Source organism: Gopherus flavomarginatus, chromosome 2 (genome assembly GCF_025201925.1).
Source record: "Gopherus flavomarginatus isolate rGopFla2 chromosome 2, rGopFla2.mat.asm, whole genome shotgun sequence".
NCBI lineage: Eukaryota > Metazoa > Chordata > Testudines > Testudinidae > Gopherus > Gopherus flavomarginatus.
This window is the reverse complement of record NC_066618.1, coordinates 98,352,595-98,380,090: the sequence shown is the minus strand read 5'-3', so window position 1 is coordinate 98,380,090 and position 27,496 is coordinate 98,352,595. Positions and strand designations below refer to the sequence as shown.

The window sequence follows — 27,496 nt, the reverse complement described above, 5'->3', positions numbered from 1 at the left end:
GGTACTGGGGCCACTGAACCAGCGTAAGTGTGGCTCTGAAGCCCACCCTCATTGTGGTCTTCTGTGCCAGCTATTCAGGGATGTTAAGGAGAAGCTTTCTATGGTGGACAGGGGATGTGCAGGCATCTTTGTACAGCCTTCCACCACTGATCTCCCAGTGCAGTCTCTGTATGGGGTTTAAGTGGGCCTTCCACTGAATTTCACCCGTGGTCATATTTTTTTAGCTTATATAAATGTGTTTTTTTTTTCTAAGTTCAAACAGCAGTGCAGTCCGACATCTTTCATGTTGCTATTACAGTAGAAGACTTCTTTGTAGGAGGATGAAAAAGCTGTAGTTACATTTAAAGCACCTTAATGATAGTTCTTTTAAGTTGTCTGACTGGAATATATGTAAGTCTTATACAGCATTGACAGCCTGAACACTTGACATTTCATAACAGCCAAAGAGTGCATCAGAGTGCTCTCTTTAAAACAAATTACACATGCAGTGAAGGATTCATTTTATTATATAATGTGTGTACTGTATTTGTGTATACACAGGCATATTGAGCCTAAATTCTTCTAAAGTGCTGATTATTCACTATTGGGTGACTCTAATTGAGTTCTAGTCTTTTAAAAGACTAAATAAATAAAATTAGGCCATTGTAGTTATCCAAATTGAAACATAATCAGGACACTGGGCTTGATGCCTTTTGCTCTTTTCCTGGGATCTGTAACAGATACTAGTGGTCAGAGCCTTGATTTTACATCTTGTTAACAGCACAGGTATCTTCTAACATTCTGGGGGCACTGATTCAGAGGGAAGGAGAAAGAGGTAATTGAAAAATGCCATTTAAGTGGAAAGAAAAGGATATATCTTCTTGTTCTGTTTTTGTTTGTCCATGGTTGTTCTAGGCATAGCCCTTTTATACCTACAACTATACCGCGTCACAAGAGACCAGAAGTACTTGCAGCGATCCCTGGATTATGTGAAGAGAATTCTTCGTAATCTGACTGGACGAAGGGTTACTTTTCTCTGTGGTGATGCTGGACCCCTGGCAGTAGGGGCAGTAGTGTACCACAAACTAAAGATTGACAGTGAGTCTAAGGAGTGCATCACAAAGTAAGTGTCTGGTGATAGTGGAAAAGACTGTACATTTACTCAGGATCCCTTTTATATATGATCAAAGGCCAGTATTTTAATAAGTGATTGCCAGAGGTTTCATATTTCAATAGTGCTGGCTTGGGAAAAGTGCTCTTGCTTTCCACCAAACAGAATCTGTCTTTTATACCTATGTACTGGGAAATTTTGATCCAGAGCCTTTTTGGAGGCTTTCCAATCCTTGATATACCACTGGGGATTATAAGAAGCTGTGTGCTGTGCAGTTTCTATTTGGCACCACAACTGCACCTGTTAGCATTCTGCCTGTATACCTTAGTGTGCTAGAATTTGCAGATTAACTCTTAAGGACTGGCTCCACTTTCGTATTTCCAGTACAGTTTTTATATTTAGAAGTTTAATCAGTCTGTTTCTAATCCAGGATCCCAGTGAGATTAACCTCTGCAGCCACTTTGATATGAATATCCATTTGTTTGTTTTTTAAAACAGACTGCTCTTATGTTAGAGTAAATCTTATTGTCAGATACCCTTCTGGATGCAATTGTAGTAACATTGTTTTCACAAAGCATGAAAATAAAGTCTCTGTGAAATAAGATTAAGAGCAGTAGATTTTCTGATTAGCCTTTGCTTGAAAATTATCTTCAGGAGAAAACATTAAAATGTAATTAGTTTTAGGTGGTCTGTTCCCTTTTTTTAAGAGTGTGTGTATATGTACACTCAGATACCCAAGTGATTGGTATAGTATGAATAGTGCAACTATTTGTGATTTTTTTTGTTCCTTTCCTCTTCAGTTTTTTCCTTGTAGCTGGTCACGCAGTGCTGTGATATGAAGACCGTTTTATGCTCAAATTTAATATTTGCAATTTTAAAAAAGAAAAGTTTAATATGAGTTTTAAATCTGAGATATCATTAATGTATCAAAGGGTGTTAAGGTTTAAAGCCTTTTAAAAAAAAAATTGATTGTTAGTAGAGAGACCAAAGCAAGAGCCTTTCAGATCACTGGTTCAGATCCAGCACGAGCTATAGTTATCAAAGGTGGTTGGTTGTTGGCTATGTGAATTGAGGTTTCGGTTTAAATCCAGGGACAGATGGTCATATTCAAATTAAACACACATACACACACGCACACACACACAGTTTCAACTAGCTGGCACCTTCTGGGCAATTCTACAGAGAAGACAGGATTGAGCTGGCACAGAAACTGATCCTCCCTCTCCCATTTCAGGATTGAGGCATGTTGTGCTGCGGCTGCCTTCCCATGCTGTGCCTACTTTGTGGGTGGATTGAGGGTTTCACTCCCTGGGGCTGTCAATCTGACCCCATAAAAAATCCCTAAAGTCAAACAAAGCACTTTAGTAAAATAGCAAGTCCTTGTCAAGCATTCGATGCTACATTTTTTTATTTTTTTTTTTACTTCCAAATGATGGGCCAAATCCTGAGATTCTTATTCAGGCAAAATTCCCACAGACTTCTTCTTTTTTATTAGAATTTCACATTTTGGCCCATCAGTTGGTGGCTATTTGAAATTTTAAGCAATCCTTTTGTAAATTATTTTTGTCATCAGTAACGTTGAAGTTGGGATTTTAGAGTGTTAAAGGCCCAGGATGGTCTGGTTGTCTGGTAACTGCAAATTTTATTCCCAAATCAGAGAAATCTCCTGGGTTGTATTCCGACTTCTGCCACTCATTTGCCATGTGACCTCTGACAAGTTGCACTCTGTGTCTGTTTGCCATCAAGTAATTGCCTACCTCCCATGGGTGTTGTAAGGTGAATTATTCTTTGTCAAGAGTGTCGAGGTGCACTGCTGAAAAACAGTGGTTGAAATGCAAAGTTTTCATAGTATATGAAGCTTTTTTAAAGTGCAGCAGGTCGATAAACTGCAAATGATTTTAGGGGCAGCTGAAAGCTAGTGGATTGAGCACAAAGCTGAGAGTCTGGAGAGTTTGAGTTCTGTTTCTGAGCCTGCCACTGTCTTGTGTTGTGACCTTGGGCTGGTCACTTAATGGTTCTGAGCCTCAGTTTCCCCATCTGAAATGGCGATATAATACTTCCCCACCTTCAGTTTGGGATTTGCAGATGAAAAATGCTATGATTGCACAAAGCATTATCATTAAGTAATCAGAAACTGCCATAGGAGAAAGTCTGTTCTGATTACATTCCCTGAGCCAAAAACAAACTGTGAGAGACATTTTTAGCAAGCTCTCATTGCCCCTTGGTTGGATTGGGTAACATACCGTACACAGAAGGAGAACTCTAGTATGTCCTAATGAGAAGGTACAGCTTTGCTTTTCTTTTTGTTTTTTGACCCAGGCTTTTGCAGCTCCAGAGAACAGTCATAAGCACAGACTCTGAACTTCCAGATGAGCTGCTTTATGGCAGAGCAGGTTACCTATATGCTTTGCTCTATTTGAATACAGAAATTGGTCCAGACACTGTACCTCAGTCTGTTATCAAAGAGGTAGGTGTTGTCAGTAGCTACCAGTGTGGTGCTCTCTCTTGTTCCATGATAACAGTTGGCTGCGTGCATGTGCTGCCCCAGCTCTGCGCAGATAGCTGACACAGCAGACCCGGAGAGAACCCCGGAAGACCACAGACTCTAGTAAGGTACAAAGGAACCCAAGCCAGGTTTATTGTCAAACAAAGCACAGTAATAGTTTTCTGTAGACTCTACAAGACATACTACGAATATGTGCCCCCTGGCAATGGATCGGCTCAATCAGTGGTGGGACTTTCCACTACCCCCTAGGCCAGACAAAGATGCTCACTCCGGGACCTACTCTTATACAGTTTACTCATCACTACAGACGTATTGAGGTACAGCCTCTTGGCTCATTAGGGTGCTGTCTCCCCCTTTGATCATATTGTTTCAGACAAACAGATCTATCAATCATGCTGTCCTTTTGACCCTGTCTTTAAGATGCACCTGCCTGTTCCTTGTTGTGTCTATGGACTGTCCTTGTATCGGGCTGTCCAGGTGCCATCTTGGCACAAGTTCCTCTTATGAGCACTTATAGGTGAATGCACCTGCTTCTAACAATCCTCTTCTCACCAACTTCTGTGAGTGAGGCCCGCCTCTGGCTCACAGCCCCGCTTTTGCTTAGCAATGCCTGGAAGTACTTTGGTTCAGGCTTCAGGCCTCAGACTGGGCCTCTAACACAAAAGTTTGTTTCAGGGCCTCATCCTACTACAGTAGGAAACTTTATATTGCCAGGTACTACGGTGTCTTTGAGGTGGAATCATATCTGTTTCTTCACTTCAAATATAGGAAAGAAAATATTAAGTAAACTTCCTTCTAGCCTCCAAAATAGAATTCATGGGGTAGTTTAGTGAGAAGAAACACTTGGGACCTGATTCTGCTTTTATTTACCCTCTTATAACTTCAGTAAAGTTACTTCTAACTTATATTAACATGAGGTCAGAAACAGGTCCTCTCTGTTTAGCTCTTAGCCATGAAGGACTTCACTTGTCACTCTAACTTGTTTCTTTAGTAATCCATGTAAACAGTAGTAAATCTAGATACAATGAAAGGAAAGAGGATATAGAATTTGTGAATTCTTCTACAGCAAAAGCAGTGCTTAAGCATATAACTGAACGTTTAAAATTGTATACTTTTAAACAAAACCTTAATTATAGGAGTGGGGCTGGAAGCACTGCTTATTAAGATTGCTTGATACTTCCCATTGTAAGACTGTTTTCAGTTGCTTATTACTCTTCCAAGCTGTACCTTTGGGGAGTATGTGTGGGAGAGACTGAGACTGAGGGAGGAGCTGGGACTGAGAACCAGTGGGAAAGAAGGGGAGGGTGAAGGGGAGACGTGCTGAGGAGCTGGGAGCGGTTTGGGGAGCACTAGGACTAGTTGGTGATGACCTGAGTGGAGATAGTGAGACACTGAGATTAGGTGAAGAGCCCAATGGGAGCGGGCAGGGGGGACTAGAGGCCACAGTGAGGAAGAGAGACTGATCAGATAAGGAAACAGGCTGGGGGAACTGGGACTCACTGGTGAAGAATCTGGGACTGAATAAGGAGCCAGGGTGGGGCTGGCTGGAGGGGACTGAGCAGAAGGGGACATGCTGGGGTCGGGGTGGGGAATTACCAGAAAAGTTTATGCCTACTACAGAACACACCCCTCCAAAGTCTGAAATGGAACTGAGTATTCTTGAGTCTCTCCATTCCTTTGTTGTCAGGAAATGTCTGAAACCCACTGGCAAAGAGTCTTGTCCCTTACACCTACTGCTGCTATCAGTTACTCCCTTAGCTCAAGTGGCAGAGGTCTATGTGTTGGCTCTAAAGATTCCAACCCTGTTGATGAATACACATGTGGGTATCCGTATGATCGAATCTCCCCTCTCCACCCTCCCCCGGTTTTATTTAAACAAAAAAAGCCTAGGAAATTACACACACAAAAGCTATGTTAAAAGAACATCACTAAGGTTTCAAAGTCAGGTACTCAAAAGTTAGGAAATGTCAGAATTAAGGTTGTCTTAGTTAAGGGTTAGGGAATTCTTCAGGACTGCATTCAACTGTCTTAACCTTGAGCCCATCCTTTCTGTTTTTGCATCCCCTGCCTCATTCACTACACACCTTCCAACTTCTGCAACAAATGAGGCAGGTGACCTACACATAACAGCCTCCTTCATTACACAACCCTGTTGATCTCAGTGCAGGTTTGTCCTGTGCATCAAATGAGGCAGGGAGCCTTTGGAAAAAATAGTATGTGACTGGGTAATTAAAGACTGTATTATAATACACACGCACAAGGGAGGGAGGGCAAATTAAGGTTAAAGCTTTTTCTGTACAGAAAAATTGTAGTTTTTCTGACACTTAAAAGTCTTAGGATATTTTGTAGTGCAGAGGTAGACTTGTATATTGCCTCATATTCTTTGATACATTCTCTCTAGTGTTGTGTCTTACAATTCTTTGTAAAGTAGTCCTCTCTGAATAAATGAAAGTGATATTCATGGCAAGTGGTGGTTGTTGTTTTTCAACATTAGGTGGTAGATGCCATTATTGAGTCGGGTAAAAACTTCTCAAAGGAGGAACGCAAGACTGAACGCTGCCCTCTGTTGTACCAATGGCACAGGAAGCAGTACATTGGAGCAGCCCACGGTGTGGCTGGGATCTATTACATGCTAATGCAGGTAGGTAAACTAGTGTTCCAAGGTGAGGTTCTTTTGTATGAGACAGTAGTTAGTTTCATTCACTTAACATAATGGTCCCTAAAACTTAGTAAAGTCTGAATCTTATTGAGGGCTTTATTGTGCATGTTAAAGGTCCCTCTTGACCCTCACTCTTCCAAATTAGCTCTTGGCTCTTAATCTTCAGTTATAATTTCTCTCACCTGTTTTGCCTATTCACAGCATTGAACTTGCCGTCAGAAATGCCTCCGTTCCCCTTTTCCTGATCTCGCTTACACCAACGACCGCTTTGAGTACATTTTCCACCATCTCCCAACTCTAGAAAACTACATTGTCTCAAGCACCTTCATCCTGTTGATTTCTAGCCTGGTTTATTCTGATGTTCCCCACCCCCTTGGGTTGTTGCCCACAACACTGCCCTTCCCATTGCCCTTAACCAACTTGCTGTCCTCTGTACTTTCCCTTTTTCCTGCACCTCAAATGCCATCCCTCCCAGGTCCCACAGTGACACTCAAAGGCGAAGCTGACATTTGAAGACAAGCAGAACATGCCTCATCTTCGTATTAGTGATGAGAACTGGAAATAATTTCAGCAAATGTCATTGTACAGCATTGTGGCTGTTTGGCTGCAAAGTCTAATTTATCCCCCTTGCTCTATTTTCCAAAGGTGCTGGCAGTCTTTGTTCTGCCTCAGGTAATATCAAGTTTCTTATCTGCTTATCTTGATAACATCTCCTCCCTTAGGAAAATCACCAATTCTTTCCAACCCTTTCCTCTTTCTTTGCTGTTTCAGATGGTTAATTAACAGAAATAATTCTGTCAAATACTGCTGGTTGTAAGTGGCAACTACTCTGATCATAAATCTAGGCAGAATTGTAATTTCTTCCTCTGTACGATTGCTGCTTTTGGCAATTACCACAAAACTTACTTGTACATTATTAGGTTTATGCCTTTTCATTGTCCATTAAATGTTGTGACTCACTCAGAGTTGAGTCACCTCCTGCAGAAGGAACAAGATATGTGAGTTTTTGCCAATACTAAGAGAACTTTTTGGCAAAGAACTTAGGAGTTTTTTATTTCTTTAATTATAATGCTACTTTCTACTTGCTGCCTGTGATCTGAGGATCTCTAAAACTTTACAAACAGTTCCTTGCAACACCACTGTGAGGTTAGTAAGTATTATTGTACCTACTTCTAGCTGGAGGAACCAAGGCACAGAAGTGTTAAGTAGCAGTGAGCCAGAGCAGATATGAGCCAGGAATCTCAAGGCCAAGTCCCCTCCTCTAATCATTAAATAAACTCTTTCGTTCCATCTGACAGTTCTTAGCTAATTAGTAAGATTGTGTCTTTAATAACTACTCTATTTATTATTTGTACTGGCCCATTTTGCTTGGTCCTGAACAAAACAGAATAAAAAGACAGTCCCTCTCCCAGAGAGCTTATGATTTCAGGCCAGGTCTGTACTACAAAGTTCTGCTGGCATAGCTGTGTCATTCAGAGGCATGGAAAGACAGTGCCCTGTAGCTAACGTTGCTATGCCAGTGAAGCCCCCAGAACAGACACAACTGTGCCAATGGAAGAGTGCTTAAGTTGGAATAGCAAATGTTGCTTGGTGAGGTGGTGTTACTATGCCAACAGAGAAACTCCTGTCAGCATAGGTTGTGTCTACTATAGGGGGCTCTGCTCGTTCTTTTTTAGGTCATGCTGTATCTGTTCTAAGGATAGTAATTTTTCCCAGTTACTGACTTGCTGCCATTGTTGTGGTCTGAGTGAAACAACATTCTGTAGAAACACGTGTCCTATCACGGGCTCTTAACTTTAAAAGAAAGGTCAGCTTAAATTAAAGGACTTGATTTTGCACAGACCTAAATGGGAGCACAAGCAGGGAAAGAAAGGTGTAAAAAGTCTCACTCCGCAGGTGTATCTGTGCATGAGGATACAATTGCACTGAGGTGGCACTGCTGGCACAATCAAAAGATGGGCCAGTGGTTACGCTCCCCCTGTGCACAACTTGAGGCTTTGTGTCTAAGGCCATGTCTACACTAGCAACTTATATCAACTCAACTTACGTAGGCATACAGCCGCCGCAGTAAGCGCATCACTTGTGCGCGTGCATGCTTGTCTCCTTATGTCAGCGCACTGTATCTATGCAGAGTGCGGTGCACCATGAGTAGGTATCCCAGTGTGCAGCTCTTCACCATCCAATGCACTGTGTTTTGGGAAGCTTTGGCAATGCATGATGGGGCTGAAACAAGTTGTGCCAGGGTGACTGGGAGCATGAGGTCAACTTCCCAGTTTGCAGCTGTTTCCATCCCGTAATGTGTATTTCCCCCCTCACTTCTGTGCTGCTGCTGGTGGTATGGCTGGGCTGAGTACCTGGAAAGCGCAGCTGTAGAACCTGCCTGTAAAGATGGGGAGCCCTGCATGGTGTGGAGTGCCTCCCCAGTATCTAGACCCCCCAGCGCTATGCTGGCACACATGCCAGCCCTGCAGAGACAGGGTGCCCTGTTCAGGGCAGAACAGCCCCTCTAGGGACTGTCCTCTCCAGCACCCAGCCCCAAACCCAGGGACTGCCTTCCATGCACCTAGCTCCCCACCTAGAGACTGTGCCTTAATATCTAGCCCCTCATCCAGGGACTGCCCCTAGCCACCAGTTCCCTAAGCATCAGCTGCAACCTCCTTCTGCAGCCCTAGCCCCTGACCTTTCCCCCTCATACCCCTATACCCATTGTCTCTTAACTCCACAGCAGGTAGCTCAGGCTGCCCTGCCCACTTACCATTGTGGTCCTAGTGCGCCTGTTCCAGCCAGGGTCACTGGACCTGCAATCCTGTGGAGTGGGTGCGGCACTGAGCACTCTGGTCTCCTGCTACTGATGCTACTGGGTCTGATCCTGCTGGGGGCAGGGGGCTGACACCGCTGAGCATGAATTTGCACCCTCACCAGCTCTGTGCCTTGGGCAGGTGCCCCTCCCATCCAACCATAGTTACAGCCCTGAGGCTATCACATGGGCCACAGCTGTATGCTGATTAGGCCGTGAATTGAGATCTGCTGGTCTAGAGATATTTAATCCTGCCTTAGTGCAGGGGGATGGATTAGATAACCTCTCAAGGTCCCTTCCAATTCTACATTTCTGTGCTTCTATGGAGAGCTGATGGATTTATGTAAGTACCTGTGATTAATGGTGAAACAATATTGTCCCCCACTGATAGCACAGTAGCTGACTTAGGTACTTATAACTAACTAGGCCAGCAAAGTAAACATTCCTCGTCTGACATAAGAAAAAAACAAAGTAAATAGATATTGCAGTTTCCAGGTGAACATATTTGAAAGCTGTAGATGCTTAAAGTCTTCTCCTTTGGCTCTAGGAGTGTGATTGCAGCGGGGTGCTGTCCTATTAAATGTAGATCTGCAGAAGCACTGTAATAAAATTGAGCACAGTGGGCAATAATTTAAAAAGAAGGATGTGTTCCCTGTCACAGACTCAATTACTGGGTCTCTGCTACTCCCAAGGCTTTCAAGAATTTCAGAGATCATGTAGGCTTTGAAAAGAACAGAGCCTTATTGTGAAAAATCCCATAAAGTAGGCAGGAGGGGAGATGGATGTTAATTAGGAACACCTGCAAACCCCACCGTGTACTTACTAATTAAATATAAAGGTACTGGTATCAGCACTTCACTTAGAAGTGGGCATGTTCTCCTCTATGGCAAGAATGTAAATCCTATTAACATTAATGCGAAGTCATGGGGAGTATCTAGGGGAAGAACAGCATTCTTTGGGTCAGATTTTTCAAAGATATTTAGGTGCCTAAAGACTCACAAATGCACCTACTAGGATTTTCAAAAGTACTTCTCTGCAACACTAGGCACCTAAATAAATATTGAAAATCTGGTCCTTGATGTCTGTTTTCTGGATGTGATTCTTCCCAACCAACTGTTGGGCTGATTGTATTAGATCCTGCCACTCAGTTTGTTTACTTTCTTCAGCTGTCCATAGGTTTAGGAAGCTTTATTTATGATGAAAATACTTTATGTTCATAAACATTTAGAAAGATGGGTCATTGGCCACAACAGTACTCTGATAGCTGCCTTATGAGGGACACCTCACCTCGGAGAAACGTGCCAGGTTTGTATTTCACACAGTTAGGCCATTGTTTTAGAACCCACTGGGCTTATATATCTTTTATAACACACACTTGAAGACAAATAACCAAACTGCCTTCCTTCTTAAGTGCTCTTTTTCGATGTTAAGGCATTGATAGAGGTCTAGGAGTCTGGAAACTTGTGTTCTATTCTAGTTCTGTCACAGTCATCCTGGGTCCCCTTAATGTAAGTCACTCAATGTGCCTCAATTTTTCCATCTGTAGAAAGGAGATAATACTGCTTTTCATAAGGGTATTGTGAGGGTAAATTAATGAAATGCTTATAAAGAGCTTTGAGATTTGTACATGGAATTTTCTACGTATGAGTGTTTGTGTATGCAAAATCGAATGGACAGAGTGAAGAACTACATTTTAATGTGTGATTATTTTGTTTTTAGCCAGTTTCAGATGTGGATCAGGAGACCCTGACAGAGCTGGTGAAACCGAGCATTGACTATGTACGTCATAAAAAATTCAGATCTGGGAACTATCCATCATCATTAAGCAATGAAACAGATAGACTAGTCCACTGGTGCCATGGTGCCCCGGGAGTCATCCATATGCTAATGCAAGCTTATAAGGTAAGTCTTTCTCTTATACATGTGCGCACACATCCTCGTGTGTCCGTATGTCTACAGAAGTAAGTTTTGATCTTTAGGCTCCTAATTTTGAAATCTTGGTCTGTAATCTTTGAGTCTTTATTCAGAATGTTAAAGGTGTCTTTAATTTTAAAAATCAATATCTCTAAACCACCTTTTACTTTAAGGATTGTAGTATTATTAAGATGTAGCACTTACTGTTGATGTCAGATTACAAAGACCCCAGATAGCTGACAAAAATAATGTATATTCTGTGACGGGTTGGGTCACAGAAAACCTCTTGGGAGCTGCCACCCGATGTGCCAAGACTACTTCTGCCCCTGCCTTCCCTGCCAGCTCAGGACTCCAGCACCCTGTCTTGCTGAACCAGACACTCCTGTCTGCTCCAACACACACCCAGGGTCTGAATTATTTGTCCTAAATCTGCAGGCTTACCTGAAAGCAGCTAACAGAAGCGTGCTTGTCTTTAACACTTAGATTCCCAACTCCCAATGGGGTCTAAACCCAAATAAATCTGTGTTACTCTGTAAAGGTTATGCAGGGTAAACTCATAAATTGTTCTCCCTCTGTTACACTGATAGAGAGAGATGCACAGTTGTTTGCTCCCCCAGATATTAATACATATTCGGAGTTAATTAGTAAAAAGTGATTTTATTAAATACAGAAAGTAGGATTTAAGTGGTTCCAGTTAGTAACAGACAGAACAAAGTAAGTCACCAAGCAAATAAAATAAAATGCACAATCTATGTCTAATCAAACTGAATACAGATAATCTCACCCTCAGAGATGCTTCAGTAAGTTGGTTTTTTGTTTGTCTGTTTGTTTGTTCTTTCTCAGACTGGACACCTTCCAGGCCTGGGCACAATTATTTCCCCTGGTACAGCTCTTACTCCAGCTCAGGTGGTAGCTAGGAGATTCTTCATGATTGCTCCACCTTTGTTCTCTTCCACCCCTTTATATGTTTTTTGCATAAGGCAGGAATCAGTTTTGTCCCTCTCTGGGTTCCCACTCCCTCCTTCTCAATGGAAAAACATCAGGTTAAAGATGGATTCCGGTTCAGGTGACATGATCTCATGTCACTGCAAGACTTCCTTGCCCATTTGCCAGCACACCCATATACAGAAAGACTTACAGGTAAAACAGAGCCATCTGCAGACAATTGTCCTGGTTAATGGGAGTCATCAAGATTCCAAACCACCATTAATGGCCCACACTTTGCATAATTACAATAGGCCCTCAGAGTTATATTTCATATTTCTAGTTTCAGATACAAGAGTGGTACATTTATACAAATAGGATGATTATACTTAGAGTATAAGCTTTGTAATCATATCTTACAAGAGACCTTTTGCATGAAGCATATTCCAGTTACATTATATTCACTCATTAGCATATTTTTATGAAATTATATAGCCTGACAAATATAATTTGTATCTTATCACAGTAATTTAGCAATAGCCTAGTCTCTTTGTTCCTATGTATCCTCACTGGTTCTGCTGTTGTTTTCAGGTTCTGGAGCTCTGAGTCACAGAACATTAGTAAGCAAGCAGTTTAATTAAATTAATGCAAATTGATTCCTGTTCTTGACAAGCTGCCTTGGCAGGTTCTCTGCTTGGTCTCTGACTGGGCTGATAAAAAGTGTTCATGGTTATCTGTATAATTACGTGCACTGCTACCTAAAATGTGAACTGTAAACCTCCTAAAGTATTTCTGAATGCAACCGAAGCCACAGGAGCATGTGCTCTGGAGTGCCCTGAGAGGAAGGGTGATTGGACACTGCATTTTTCCCTTCCTGATGTGATGTTTTCTCAGCACAAAATGCTGTATATCTTGAGGAGCTGAGAGGATCAGGAACATTTTTGGTTGGCAGACACTTCTTTGGCCCTCCCTTGTCTTTTAAGATGTTCAGGTCACATAATTAGCTTCTTTTTACTTCTGAGTCTCCTTTTTAAAGAGCAATATAAAAAGTAATTGAAGAGAGAGTCAACAGATTGTACTCCAAGCTGTAAAGTAAGAGGGATTTGGGTAATGGAAAGTAGCTCCTTGGAAACTAGAACCAATCATCGAGCCTTCAAGTTAAGTCATGTAACTGGACTTTCCTTGTGTGGTAATAGAGAAGCTATTCAAATAGTGAAATGTTTTCTCTGCCTTGTTGGTCGTATTTTACAAAGCTCATGAAACTATTAAAAAACAAAAACCCAACTCATATTGATGGTACTAGTCACTTGCTTAATGACAGCCACTGATAGATCAAGGCTTTATAAATCTCTAAGTGTGTCAACCATCCCTTTTTTGTCTTGCTGCTGATCTGAGTGAGACCAGATAGAGAAGGAGCAGAAACTGGCTGCTTAAGACTACAGGTCTCTGGTGTCTCAGTGAAAACCATCTGTTTCATTCCCTGCTTTTCTGATGGACTACATTACTCACACCCAAAACTCCATCTGAAGTTATGTTAAGTCTGCAAGAGTGGGTTCTTGGTGTTTGAAACACAGCTGAAGGTCAGGCTGGGAGGAATACTTGTATGGTCCCAAGCACAATGGGGCTAGTGCCTCACAGAGCCACTGCAGTATGAACAATGATCTACAGTCAAGGCAATATACAGCTCTTTGTTGTGCTTCTGGTAAAGAGGCAAATGCCATACTGGGTAATATAAATGTAAAGCATTTCTTTGACACCATTTCAGTGTAGAAACAGGGAGGAATGCCCTTGGCCAGAAGTCACCATGACATCAACCAGAAGGGTTGGGGCTGAAACCGCTTGTGCCCCCATCTGTTACGTGAAATACAAAGGGTTATTCTAATTAGATTCAACTTTAAATCAAACACAGTCACAACTTGGAGGAGTAGTGAAAAAAGGAGAGTGAGAACTCTTGAGATAGATGATAAATGTGGACTATAGAGAAAATCTAGAATTGAAGATACTGATACCGAGAGAGTGATGGGGAACAGGTATGTGTACCTGGTAGTGTGGGTGCCTTCTGAGGGCTGTAAACACTACTTTGACCCCTTCTCTCTCCATTGTGTAATAACAGAGCTTAGGCGTCTTGTTACGTGCTGCAGAGCTGAAATCACTGATTCCCAGGTCTAAGCATTAATCCTACTTTGGGCAAGTGGTTCCGAGTGCACCAGCAGTGGGGGCCCCCTATTAACAGCTGAAATCACTAAAGAGCTGAAGTCACACACACACAATTTTGGGGGAGGGATAGCTCAGTGGTTTAGAGCATTAGCCTGCAAAGACCAAGGTTGTGAGTTCAATCTTTGAGGGGGCCATTTAGGAATCTGGGGTAAAAATCTGGGGATTGGTCCTGCTTTGAGCAGGGAGTTGGACTAGATGACCTCCTGAGGTCCCTTCCAACCTTGTTATTCCATGATCTTGCATTTTTCTTTTGATCATGCTTTCAGATTCATAAAGTCTTCTTAATTTTCTTTTATCCTGCACAGGAGGGGAGGCAGTCTGGTAAGAGAGAGCAAAATTATTGCCATGATGGATGGATTATAAATAGCTAGAGAACAGATGAAACTTGCCCCATTCTCCACTCCCTTTCTCTGTTGCTGGGTAGGTTGGTTGAATTTGCATGTTTTTCTCCATAGATCTTTAAAGAGGATAAATATTTGAAGGATGCCATGGACTGCAGTGATGTCATCTGGCAGAGAGGTTTGCTGAGGAAAGGATATGGAATCTGCCATGGGACTGCTGGCAATGGCTACTCTTTCTTATCTCTCTATCACCTAACTGAGGACAAAAAGTATCTCTACCGGGCCTGCAAGGTGGGATTTACTGCATTGCTTCTTTTCTGCTGGCGACAGTCATGTATTAATTTCTGTGTGATAATTGCAAACATCACATACCCTCATATAATAAAAAGGAATAATATTTCTGTGCTACCTGTAACTTTTAATTCTCAAAATGTAGAGAGTGTTTAGAATCAGAAATAGGAGTGACCTGAAAAGGAGTGACCTGCTCTAAATGTAGCTAACCAATGTTCTATTGTGATATTAAAAATATGCTATTTGTATTCCTTTGTGATATTCGCTATGGGATACATCAGATCTAGCATGTACTGTTCAGTGGTCTGTAATGATTATACTTTGGTTTATTGGTTTTCACACTAGTTGTTACCTTGGGGTTCTAGAACTCTGAATCACATGGATTAGATTTTAATGTATATAAAATGAGTTGATTACTTTTTGCTAGGCTCGAGAACCCCATGGTCTGAGTACTGCTTTGAGAGCTAATCCTTGCTCTGACATATTGCTTCCTTTGTGATCTTGGGAAAGTCATCTGAGCTCTGTGCTTCTGTTTTCTTATCTTACCAGGGTGTTATGAGCCGTAACTCCCTGAAGTTAATTAGACAATCGTAGACCTTTCTGTATAGTCTGAGACTATTTAAAATACTTCAACAGGAAATTTGAAAAATAGTCTCCCAACTGTCTTCAAATCAGCAATGGCCATCTGTACAGAGGCTGTGTGTGGTTTCCGATAATTTCACTGTGGAACAGTTGAAAGTTTTTTAAAACTGTTGACCTTCTGTTTGCCTGTATCCTCTGATATTTACTGGAGTGCCCAGAAAGCCAGAGGCTTAGCTGGTATCAGACCTCAGGACTTCCTGTCTTCCAGCTCTGGATTCGTCCAGGGAAGCAGCATGATTTGAAGGAGAGTGGCATTAGAGATGTAGATCTAAACAATTGTATAAATCACTTGCAGTTATATAGCATGTGTAATGTCTGTAGGTCAATCTGTCTTGACCACATCTAACACAATCTATCTTGGGTACTTTATATAGCCTCCATCACCATAATGTCTGAGTGCCTCACAATCATAAAATCATAGACTTTAAGGTCAGAAGGGACCATTATGATCATCTAGTCTGACCTCCTGCATCCTTCAGTGTTTTTAAGAACATAAGAACAGCCATATTGGGTCAGATCAATGGTCCATCTAGCCCAGTATCCTGATTTCCAGTAGTGGCCAGAGCCTGATGCTTCAGAGGGAATGAACAGAACAGGGCAATTAACGAGCAATCCATTCCCCTGTCATCCAGTCCCAATTTCTGGCAGTCACTGGCTTAGGGACACTCAGAACCTGGGGTTGCATCCCTGACCATCTAGGCTAATAGCATTGGTGGACCCTATCCTCCTCGAACTTATCCAATTCTTTTTTGAGCCCAGTTATAGTTTTGGCCTTCACAACATCCCCTGGCAACGAGCTCCACAGGTTGATTGTGCATTGTGCAAGGAACTTCCTTATGTTGATTTCATTGGTTGATCCCTGGTTCTTGTTTTATGTAAAGGGGTAAATAACACTTCCTTATTCACTTTCTGTACACCAGTGGCCCTCAGCCTTTCCAGACTACTACTACTACTGTACCTCTTTCAGGAGTCTGATTTGTCTTACATACCCCCAAGCTTCACCTCACTTAAAATCTACTTGTTTACAAAATCAGACATAAAAACACAAAAGTGTCGCAGCACACTGTTACTGCAACATTGCATACTTTCACATTTTTACCATATAATTATAAAATAAATCAATTGGAATATAAATATTGTACTTGCATTTCAGTGTATAGGATATAGAGCAGTATAAACAAGTCACTGTCTGTATGAAATGTTAGTTTGTACTGACTTTGCTAGTACTTTTTATGTAGCCTATTTTAAAACTAGGAAAATATCTAGATGAATTGCTGTACCCCTGGGAAGACCTCCGAGTACCCCCAGGGGTACATGTAGCCCTGGTTGAGAACCACTGCTCTTCACCTTCATGATTTTTTAGATTTAGGATGAACAGTCCCAGTCTTTGTAATCTCTCCTCATATGCAAATTGTTCAATACCCTTAATCATTTTTGTTGCCCTTTTCTGAACTGTTTTGAATTCTAATTTATCCTTATCCTCACAACACCCCCGTGAGTTAGGGAAGTGCTATTAATCCCATGTTACAGATGGGGAACTGAGGCACAGGGAGATTATGACTTGCCCAAGGCCATATAAGATGTCAAATCCAAGTTCTTCCACTCCCAGGCTCATGCCCTTACCCCTGGACCACTCTCCTCCTTTTCTAATCAGGTTAAGTTTTGTCATATGCCCTTTGTGGGAGGTGTAATGTCTGGTAATATATTACAGCCACCTTGCGTCCTGGAGTCTCCAAGGTTCTGAAGCATTTAGCATTTTTAACAATTTTTAATGCCTTTAACATTTAAGGGACCCCTCCAACGCATCATCAGGGATCTACAACCCATCCTGGACAATGATTCCTCACTTTCACAGGCCTTGGGTGGCAGGCCTGTCCACGCCCACAGATAGCCTGCCAACCTGAATCATATTCTCACCAGTAACTACACACAGCACCATAGTAACTCTAACTCAGGAACCAATCCATGCAACAAACCTCGATGGGCCAACTCTGCCCACATATCTACACCAGTGACACCATCACATGACCTAACCAGATCAGCCACACCATCACCGGTTCATTCACCTGCATGTCCACCAATGTAATATATGCCAGCAATGCCCTTCTGCTATGTACATCGTCCAAACTCGACAGTCCCTACGGAAAAGGATAAATGGACACAAATCAGATATTAGGAATGGCAATATACAAAATCCTGTAGGAGAACACTTCAATCTCCCTGGACACACACTAGCAGATTTAAAGGTAGCCATCCTGCAGCAAAAAAACTTCAGGACCAGACTTCAAAGAGAAACTGCTGAGCTTCGGTTCATCTGCAAATTTGACACCATCAGCTCAGGATTAAACAAAGACTATGAATGGCTTGCCAACTACAAAAGCAGTTTCTCCTCTCTTGGTTTTCACACCTCAACTGCTAGAAGAGGGCCTCCTCCTCCCTGATTGAACTAACCTCGTTATCTCTAGCCTGCTTCTTGCTTGCATTTATATATACCTGCCCCTGGAAATTTTCACTACATGCATCCGACGAAGTGGGTATTCACCCACGAAAGCTCATGCTCCAATACGTCCGTTAGTCTATAAGTGCCGCAGGATTCTTTGATGCATTTAAGGGAGAGACTTTCAAAAGTGTTAGAGCAGTTTGTAAAATCTCTCCTGTATGCAGCAGTATGCAACAAGATGTCTAGTCATACTGGGTACTTACAATTATCTAGATCGATAGGTGTATGGCTCCTATCACCACAGTATCTGATCACACTGAAAGCACGAGGCTGAAGATAGAGAATCCACACAAGAATCTTTGATAACGGCGCAGCTGCTTGTTGGCTATTTCATGCACCATTAAGAGGGACTTGGAAGAGATCAAGGGTTGGGAGTTATTGAGTCAGAGAGAGGTCACTTGCCTGAATGCTTCAGTCTTCTGACTTTTTTCAAATAACACAGTTATTTAATGTGTTTTTTGTTGGGCTTGCAACAGATTGTCCCATTAGTTGAATAAACTTGTCTGCCAGTGGCTATAGGTACCTCTGATCTTCTGGGCCTTGTGTATCTGGGATTGTTGAAATTTTTTTTCTGCTGAATAAAACTGTAACAATATAAAATGGGAAGACTAAGTAGTGGTCAGAGGTAGATGATGCTTTCACCCCTTCAGTCACCTAATTAGCAGCCTGAAACAGAATCTCAGTGAGAGTAAAAGCATTTTTAACACAAAAGAATTTTTGAAGTCAGAAAGTCAATTTGGGTGGAAACTAGATGGCACCTTAAGTTGCTTTCTTGATGAACATGCCTGCCTGGCTTTCTCTCTTCCTGCTCTCTTCTTCCTCAGCCCCCTGACTTGGAGCTAGGAACTTTTTGACTTATAATCCAACTCTGATACTGATTCCCCTCAGAGGCTTTCAGCAAGTCACTTAACCTCTGCTTCCATTCCCAGAATAATAATGATACTTTACCTTTAATGACAGGTTTCAGAGTAGCAGCTGTGTTAGTTTGTATCCGCAAAAAGAACAGGAGTACTTGTGGCACCTTAGAGACTAACAAATTTATTTCGGCATGAGCTTTCGTGAACTACAGCTCACTTCTTCAGAGAGAAGACTCCAAAGAGAGACTGCTGAACTCGAATTAATATGCAAATTAGACACAATTAACTCAGGCCTTAACAGAGACTGGGAATGGCTGGGTCATTACACTAATTGAATCTATTTCCCTATGTTAAGTTCTCCTCACACCTTCTATGGGTCATCTCAATTATCACTTCAAAAGTTTTTTTTTTTTTTCCCCCTGCTGACTATAGCTCATCTCAATTGATTAGACTCTTCCTGGTGGTATGCATACTTCCATCTTTTCATGTTCTCTATATGTATAAATATCTCCTGTCTGTGTGTTCCATTCTGTGCATCTGAAGAAGTGAGCTGTAGCTCACGCTAAAATAAATTTGTTAGTCTCTAAGGTGCCACAGGTACTTATGTTCTTTTTACCTTTAATGGATGCCATGAGAAGTCGTTAAGCTTAGAAACACTTTTTGCAGACAAAAGTCTAGTTCTGCTCTCCATTACAGAGGGAGTAATTTGTAGACTTTAGTGGGAGTTACACCTGCATAAGTGAGGGCAGAATTGAGCCTAACAATTATTTGAGATGAGTACTAATACTTTGTCTCTTTTCTAAAAGCATCACCCTCCTCTCACTAAATGAAGGAGTTATTTTTCAGGAGTATGTGGGAGGAACGAGGGGGGGGTGAGACTTTCCTTTTGCTTCTGATTAATTGATTCTTGGTCCGGTCTCGTGACTGTTGTCGTTGAGTGCAGCAGAACCAAATGACAAAAAAAAATATTAGCTTGACTCTAGTACAAATGGAGCAATGGTGACCTCTGCTGAGAAGGAAAAGCTATTCTCTATAAGCCTGTTCAAATTACAGGGGAAATTTGTTTAAATAGGTGCTTTGCAGGACTGTTCCAGTAATAGAGGACTCGGAGTTGAAACATGTTAGAAAAGCAAAGCACATGGAGAGACCAGGGGAGTAGGTGGGATCCACATATGTTGCTTCTGAGAGGCCCATAAAAGAGCTTTTCAACTGTCATTGCTGTTAAAGTCTTTCCAAATGCAGTTTGCAAGTAATTAATGTTAGCCCAGTACTTGTAGCATTCCCTATACAAAGTATACCAACTATGGTTAATCAGGCATATGGGATACAGTTTTCAATGGCGCCTTCTGCACAGTTGAGGCAGAAAATGGAAAAGTTCTTGAAAACAAAAGATTGACAATCTTAATGATCCAACTGTATTTATAACGATTTACCATAATGCTCAGGGTGGACAAAATAAGGTAAGTAACGTAATGGCTGTTGAATATTAAATATTCTAAATTGAAGTGCGAGCAATGTAAGGACACAGAAATGTGATTAATGGGCATTACTCATGACCGCAAGGATACATTAGCAGAGAGAGGGAGAAATTGTTGCTATTATGGTGCATTCTCTGCTTGCCCTTCAAATTGACATACAAATATATTCTTGCAGCATTTTTATTTCCTCTTCTTTCCATTCTTTCTTCTCCCCCTTCCTCCCCCAAAAAAATGTTAAGTGAAAAGTATAAGTAAAATCTGCCCCGCTAATTAAACTGTGTCGCCATGTAGTGGATTTCAGTTAATCTGCATTTCCAGTTTCCTGAAAACTAATTGAAGTCTTAGCCTAGTTGAGGCAGGACAATTTAATCTTGGATAATGATTCCAGTTTGTTTCTCTGTTTGAGCCTCATTGTATTTTCTATATATTAAAAGGCGTCTTTATGTGCTGCTGTCCAAGCTTGCATCTGTATACGTACACATTTAAGCCACTCTGTTTTCCTTCTTCTTTTTCCCTCTCTCCCACAGTTTGCAGAGTGGTGTTTAGAGTATGGCGCACATGGATGTCGTATTCCTGACCGACCCTACTCTCTGTTTGAAGGTAAAGTATTGTTGCTGCAGGCTGGGTTGTAATAGGAAGAAGGACAATCTTGTGGTAAGGCACATGACTGGAAGTCAGAAAAGCTGTTATGTTTTCCTTTATTGGGGAAAACCTTTTAAAAGCTGCATTCTGCAAATTTTCAATATAAAACTGGTGCCACTGGGTATATGATGGGGGCAAGGCACTGATTTATTCAATAATCTCTCCTGTGTTTGGAATCTTCTTGGGTCATAAGCAAGCATGAATCTGGGCAGTTGGATAGTTGTTGTGCATCACAGAACTACCCTATAAATCATAATTACTGAGTGAGCATCAGACTGGAATTGCAACAGCAGTGCAGATTAGTATTTTGTTTCTTTGACAAACGCCTGTAAGAAAATTTGTCTGTTAGGTCTGCCTAGGACCAGACGTAGGTCTATTAGTCCTTTCTTGAGCACCAATATTAACCAAATTCATCCACACAGCTAAAGAAAAGAAATGCTATGTTTTGATTAAAGGCCTTCCTGTGTCACTTAAATATTCTACAACAGTGGTTCTCAAACTAGGGCCACCACTTGTTCAGGGAAGGCCCCTCATGGGTCTGGCCAGTTTGTTTAGCTGCCATGTCTGTAGGTTCAGCCAATTGTGGCTCCTACTAGTGGTTCACCGCTCCAGGCCAGTGGGGCTCTGGGAAGCGGCGCGGGCTGAAGGATGTGCTGGCCACCCTCCTGCAGCCCCCATTGGCCTGGAGCGGCGAACCACGACCAGCGGAAGCCGCGATTGACTGAACCTGTGGACGCAGCAGATAAACAAACTGGCCTGGCCCGCCAGGGGCTTTCCCTGAACAGGCGGCAGCCCTAGTCTGAGAACCACTGTTCTACAATGAACAAGTAGAAAAGTAGAGATTATATTTTTTCTAATGCTCTCTTGTAAATCCTTATCTTTTGTAAACTCAAAACAGAACAATGATCTTCGCCCTTGAAAGGCTTTAAAATAGCTTTGCTGTTCTTTGAAAGTGAACCTAATGTACCGCCTATCACAAGTGTGAGGAATTACAGAGGATTTTATAGGGGTGTTTTTTAGAATAGCAATGCAAGCTAAGGACTTTTTTGTGTCAGCAGCTGTTATGTGCACCTCTTCCAAATGCAGTTGGGGTAAAGAGTATGATTATAGTGTTCATATTTCTGATATGGTGCCCTGAATTAACTGCTGCTTTCTGCAGCAATCGGGCCTGTATCTTTATATGTAGTGGAAGCAAAGTCACCCTTGTAGAATAAAGGCTTAGAAACTTACTGAGAACATGATGCAGAAAGAAAGCCACTCAGGGCTGTCTAGGGATTAATGTGACCCGCAGCTACAAAAAATGGAAGTTACAATTTGGAGGAACTTTGCCAAGTTTTCTTTCTTTTTTTCTTTTTTTTTTTTTTTCCCGTCTCTGTCCAAATTTTTTTCAAGTCTGAGTCAAATTGCCCCTCTCTTGTGCGCACACACTTTCTCTCGTGTGTGCTCTCTCTCTTTCTGCTAAAGTCACTAGAAGCTGCATTTGCACGTTGTAGGGTAATACTTGGGCCTAGGAGGACGAGAAGATTTTTTAATGTATTAATTTTTATTGAGCATCCAAGACTATGAATCAGGAAAACTTTGCTATTCAGGGGAACGTTTAAGCACGTCTTTAAGCATGTGCTAAAGTTCCATTACTTAAAGTTAAGCACATACTTAAGTGCTGTCATGAATCAGGGCCTGTAACTTGGTTGTTAGTGTTAGATGTTGGAACCCTGCATGGAGATGCTGACAGATTCTTTCTTGGGGGGGCGGAGGGGAAGCTATAGAATTTTTGGGAGTGTTTTTTTTTAAAAATTGTCTAATACATGCCCATATTGTTTCACGTTGGGCATTCAGTTTAAATAATAGAGTGACTTCCACATTAGGAGATACTTCAATAAAGAACTACTGTACAGTAAGTGAAGATGATACAGGGTGATACTATGCCAATAAATAAGCATGTACTCCATATGTATAAACTCCTCTGACAGCCATAGGTTTTCTGATCCATTGTAGCACACTTTGAGTGACTTATCTCTTACATTCTTTGAGGTCCTTCCTTGTTAGAACTCTGCAGCAGCCTCTCCCATATAATTCATTTCTGGAAAAGGTTAAAGAAATAGTTTCAAGTTTTTAAAAATCCAAATACAATGGGTTTGAAGTGAGAATTTTTAGTTTTGTTTTTAAGATGGTCATTTAAAAATTGTTTGTTTTTAAGAAGTGATTAAACTGCAACATTAACAAGATTACATGCTATACATCAATAATGGCAGAACTCCATTTAGAAAACGTTACCGATGTCTTCATAGAATAGCAGTAGTAGCTCTAAAATGCTAAGATTCTTTCATCATTCATGGAATCCAAATTTTACTTGCATTAATACCATGTATTTGTATGAGACCTTGCACAACTGGGCCTTGAGGTTGATTAGGGCCTCTGGGCACTATCTTCCTGGTAACAATAAATATATTAATACCTTGTTTATCCAGTGGCATGGAATTGGTGACATTTATTATGATAAACCAGGGTTCAGAAAAGAATGGTGACTTCCCCCCCCCCCCAATTCAAAGTTGCTCCTCTGGAGACACTGTGAGAGGTTACCCCTGGGGTGCCACCTGGAATTGGGATACTGCTGAGCCCTCTGACCTGCCAGCCTGAGCTCCCTGTCACACTGTGCTGCTGTGACAAACTGCAGACACACTCCCGGTCTTACACTTCCACCAGCATACACATAGGTAGGGACACACCCAACTGCAGTTGCATGCAGGCTCTCTGACTAGCCACTGCATGTACCAGCAGTAGAAAGGCTGCAGCCAAGGTAACTCTCAGCTCCCCAGGCACATACCGCCTCTGGAGCATAAACCCAAAATGATACTATCTCACGCTGCACAGGGAACCGTACAACATAAGCTCATAGTGTTTCCCCCCACCCCCACACACACACAATGTGGAGAGGAATATGCAGCAGTCCCTCTGAGTTAAGATTCCCGCACACTTCACTCCAAACTCACTGTTTAGATTAAAACAGCAAATAAATTTTTTAACTACAAAAGACAGATTGTAAGTGATAGCAAACCGATCAAAGCAGATTACCTAGCAAATAAACAGAAATGCAATTTAAGCTTAATATACTAGATAGATTGGATCTGAATAGCAGATTCTCACCTTAACTGATGGTACAGGCAGACTTGTAGATTCTTAAGGCACAAGCTACATTAGCTTTACAGCTTGGGTTTCTCAGGTCTTCATACACAGGCTAGAAATCCCTTTAGCCTGGGTCCAGCACTTCCCTGAGTTCAGTCTTTTTCCTTGGGTGTTTCCAGGAGTCGTCTGGTGTAGGGAGGGAAAAACCACAGATGATGTCACTCCCTGCCATATATAGCTTTTGCATATGGCGGGAACTCTTTGTTTTAAAACTTGGTTCCCAGACCAGTTTGTGGAGAAATACTGACATCCCAAGGTGGAGTCCAGAATCATGTGGCCTGGTCACATGTTCTTGCAGAGTCATAGCAGCCATTACTTACAGGCTGTCTGGAGTGTTCTCAGGAAGTGTTTTTACCAGGTGAGAGAGAAGTTTCTTCTAATGCCTATTGTTTTCCCTAATGCCTCATTGCCCTGAATAGTAGGGTGACCAGACAGCAAATGTGAAAAAATGGGCCGGGGGGAGGGGTAATAGGAGCCTATAAAAAAAGAAGACCCAAAAATCAGGACTATCCCTATAAAATCGGGACATCTGGTCATCCTAGTGAATAGGCCTCCCAACCAGCTATCTGGACTGAAAGCATTTTATTTAGTGGGCATTATCCAGGTGTAACTACATTTGAAGCACGTATACATAGTCAGTATTTATAACTTCAGATACAAAAATGATACATGCATACAAATAGGATAATCATATTCAGCAAATCCTAACTTTTCCAATGACACCTCACACGACCCATCTTGCATAAAATACATCATTGTGATAAAGTCATATAATAGCACCATGAAGCATGTGAGGTGCGATATCATAGACACAATCAAAATTAGGATAATAGGCTCTTTGATTATTGATATAGGTTGAGGTAGTGTCAAAAATGTGCCAGACTCTTTGCAGATCCAGAGTGCCCCATAGCGTGCACAATTTAAGACCTCAGTCCTGCAGTTGGATCCATACAGGTGAAAACTTGCACCCTTGCAAAATCCCAGTGGCTTTGGGGCTCCATGTGAACATAAGGAGCCCCCCTGCTCAGAGCAGATTGCTGGATGGAGGTTTTAAAATGGGTTCTGATATCTGGTTTAAATTCTGACTGATAGTTTATTTTTAAATTCTTAAGCTATTGTAATAAGAAATCAGTTTGTATGTTTCAGGCATGGCGGGAGCTATTCATTTCCTATCGGACATATTGGTACCAGAGACTTCCCAGTTTCCAGCATTTGAACTTGGACCTCAAAGGAGAGAAAACAAAGTGGAACAGGACAGCTAAGAGATCTGTTGCAATGGAAACTCAATGTCAAGAGTGACAGGAATGTCTAGTGCCTCTGAAACTGAACCAACTTTAAAGCCTAAACAAAGGACAAGGAAATCCCTCTTCACACCTCTTTCTCCAAAGGACCACAAGTCATTAAAGCATGAATCGGAAGCCATGCCCAGGTTTTATTTAAATGATGCCTTCGGTGGTGGGAAAAGAGAGATTAAGTTTTGAAGTCTTTTTTGCAGTTGTTCTCTTCAGGTCTTTCAAGTGTTTGCATGTTTCTTGGTGTTGTCCGTAGATGTGAGTCTTTTGTTGTAAGCCAAAAGCTGTTTTCTTGTGTGAATCCCACTCTTGTCCCTTTTGTGCATGAGTAACAGCAGCAGGATTGCTATTTCTGCAGTGTGACTGTGGATAAGGTTCCCCTTGACCTGACAAATGAGAGAGGCCAGTGTAGTGTAGTGTAGTGTAGTGACCAGGTTAATACATAGTCATATCTTAAATGAGCTGATAATTTTCAAACAAAACATTAAGCTTTTCTGTGCTGTACTTCTCTGTTTCTTTATAAGAAACATTTTTCTCCCCATCCTCTAGAACAGGGGTGGGCAACCTGTGGCTCATCAGGGTAATCTGATTGTGGGCCGCAGGACATTTTGTTGACATTGACTGTCCACAAGCATGGGCCCCTGGATCTCACAGTGGCTGTGGTTCGCCATTCCCAGCCAATCGGAGCTGCGGGAAGCAGCAGCCAGCACGTCCCTGCCACTTCCCACAGCTCCCATTGACCAAGAACGGTGAACTGCGGCCACTGGGAGCTGTGGGAGGCCGTGCCTGCGGATGGTCAACATCTGCAATATATATCGTGGCCTGCAATCAGATTAACCTGATGGGCTGCAGGTTGCCCACCATTGCTCTAGAAATTACATTTAAAGAAACTGGCCTGAATTTTAAGAAGTGATTTTTTTGGTGGCTCAGTTTTTGAGAAGGCTTAAAGGGACCTGATTTGTCAGACATAGGGGCTCAGCACTTTCAGAAAGAGAAGCCCCTTCAAGATTTCTTCAGTTGGGCCCTGAAAATTGAGGCATTCAAAATCATTAATAATTTTTGAGACTATTGGTCTTCCTGCCGTACAGAGCTGCTGGGAGTTCCCTTCCTACAGGAGTAACAAAAGCAAAGTATTTCTTAGTTCATTAAACACATATCAGTAGATGCCACGAGTGTGTTACTCATACCAGCGTTTCTCAGAGTTTCATGCAATAGCAAAGTGTGAAACTGTGACAGCAGTTACACTTTTCCTGGTAGTGCTCTTTGGTTATAACAAGCACATCCTCTGAAGGAATCTGTACGGCATATAGTTTACAACATATAAGTAAACGTAGGGAGACCAGGACTGGAAGAATAGAAGTGTCTAGTTATTGGTAATTCTAGACACTTCTAGAAGGCGCACCACTTCTGAAATGAGAGGAGAGCAACTCATTTCCTCTTTGTTCTCAATTTCAATGAGCCTAATAGCCCATCCGGTATGATAGGACCTGTAAATGTTAGCCAGTTGGGGAGGTACAAAAGCATTAATAAACAAAACTTAAACTATCACAGTGACCTGCGGTTGAAACTTGTTATGCAAAAAATAAAATAAAATGCAGATTTGTGTTGAGCAACCTCCCTCTCCAGTAGTTTCAATAAAAGGACAAACAGTCTTATAGGACCAGCTCTTCAGCAGGTGTAAGTCAGCATAGCCCCACTGCATGTGCTGTTGAGAACCTGTTACCTAATAATATTTTTCTGTTTCGGTCAGAAGGAAGTGGTATTGCATCAGGATTCCCGAGGAATAGAACTAAACCTGATGTTCTACACTCTAGTGTTTTAAAATGTTTATTATGTTAGTGCCGTCATCTGCGAAAAGGGCCGTATTGGAAGTGAAGGTTCCTTTATGTTGTATTAAGATTTCTGCAGTTAAAGTGTATCAACCAAATCCCAACTTGCATAACCCCAGTTTGCCTGCTTTAAACAGTACCTCCCCACACCCTTGTGGTTTCATTTGGATACAAGGCTTATTCTCTACTTCTTTCCCTAAGCTATCATGCAGCGTTGCTATGCAATTTGTGCAGCCCACCGTAGGGCTGACACGTAGCCCAGTTCTGGCCTTGTGAGCCCAGGGGTAACTCATAGCACTGAGGAAAAAATCGGGCCCCTAGTTTATAGAGAGCA

The 27,496-nt window shown here is 41.9% G+C and overlaps 1 protein-coding gene across 2 annotated transcripts in view; it reads left to right on the top strand.

Annotated features, from left to right (window-relative positions):
* The window catches only part of LANCL2 (LanC like glutathione S-transferase 2), a 57,839-nt gene extending 30,893 nt beyond the window's left edge, over positions 1-26,946 (top strand). Inside the window, exons 3-9 of one of the 2 annotated variants that reach the window (XM_050937743.1) lie at positions 895-1,102; positions 3,410-3,557; positions 6,091-6,237; positions 10,772-10,954; positions 14,563-14,739; positions 20,744-20,816; positions 25,188-26,946. In XM_050937743.1, coding sequence (XP_050793700.1) covers positions 895-1,102; positions 3,410-3,557; positions 6,091-6,237; positions 10,772-10,954; positions 14,563-14,739; positions 20,744-20,816; positions 25,188-25,303 — 1,052 coding nt within the window. In that variant the 3' untranslated portion in view covers positions 25,304-26,946. Of the gene's footprint in view, positions 1-894; positions 1,103-3,409; positions 3,558-6,090; positions 6,238-10,771; positions 10,955-11,809; positions 13,390-14,562; positions 14,740-20,743; positions 20,817-25,187 lie in introns of those variants that run through there. The other variant, XM_050937742.1, reaches the window with a different exon arrangement.
* Positions 26,947-27,496: the final 550 nt, after the last annotated feature.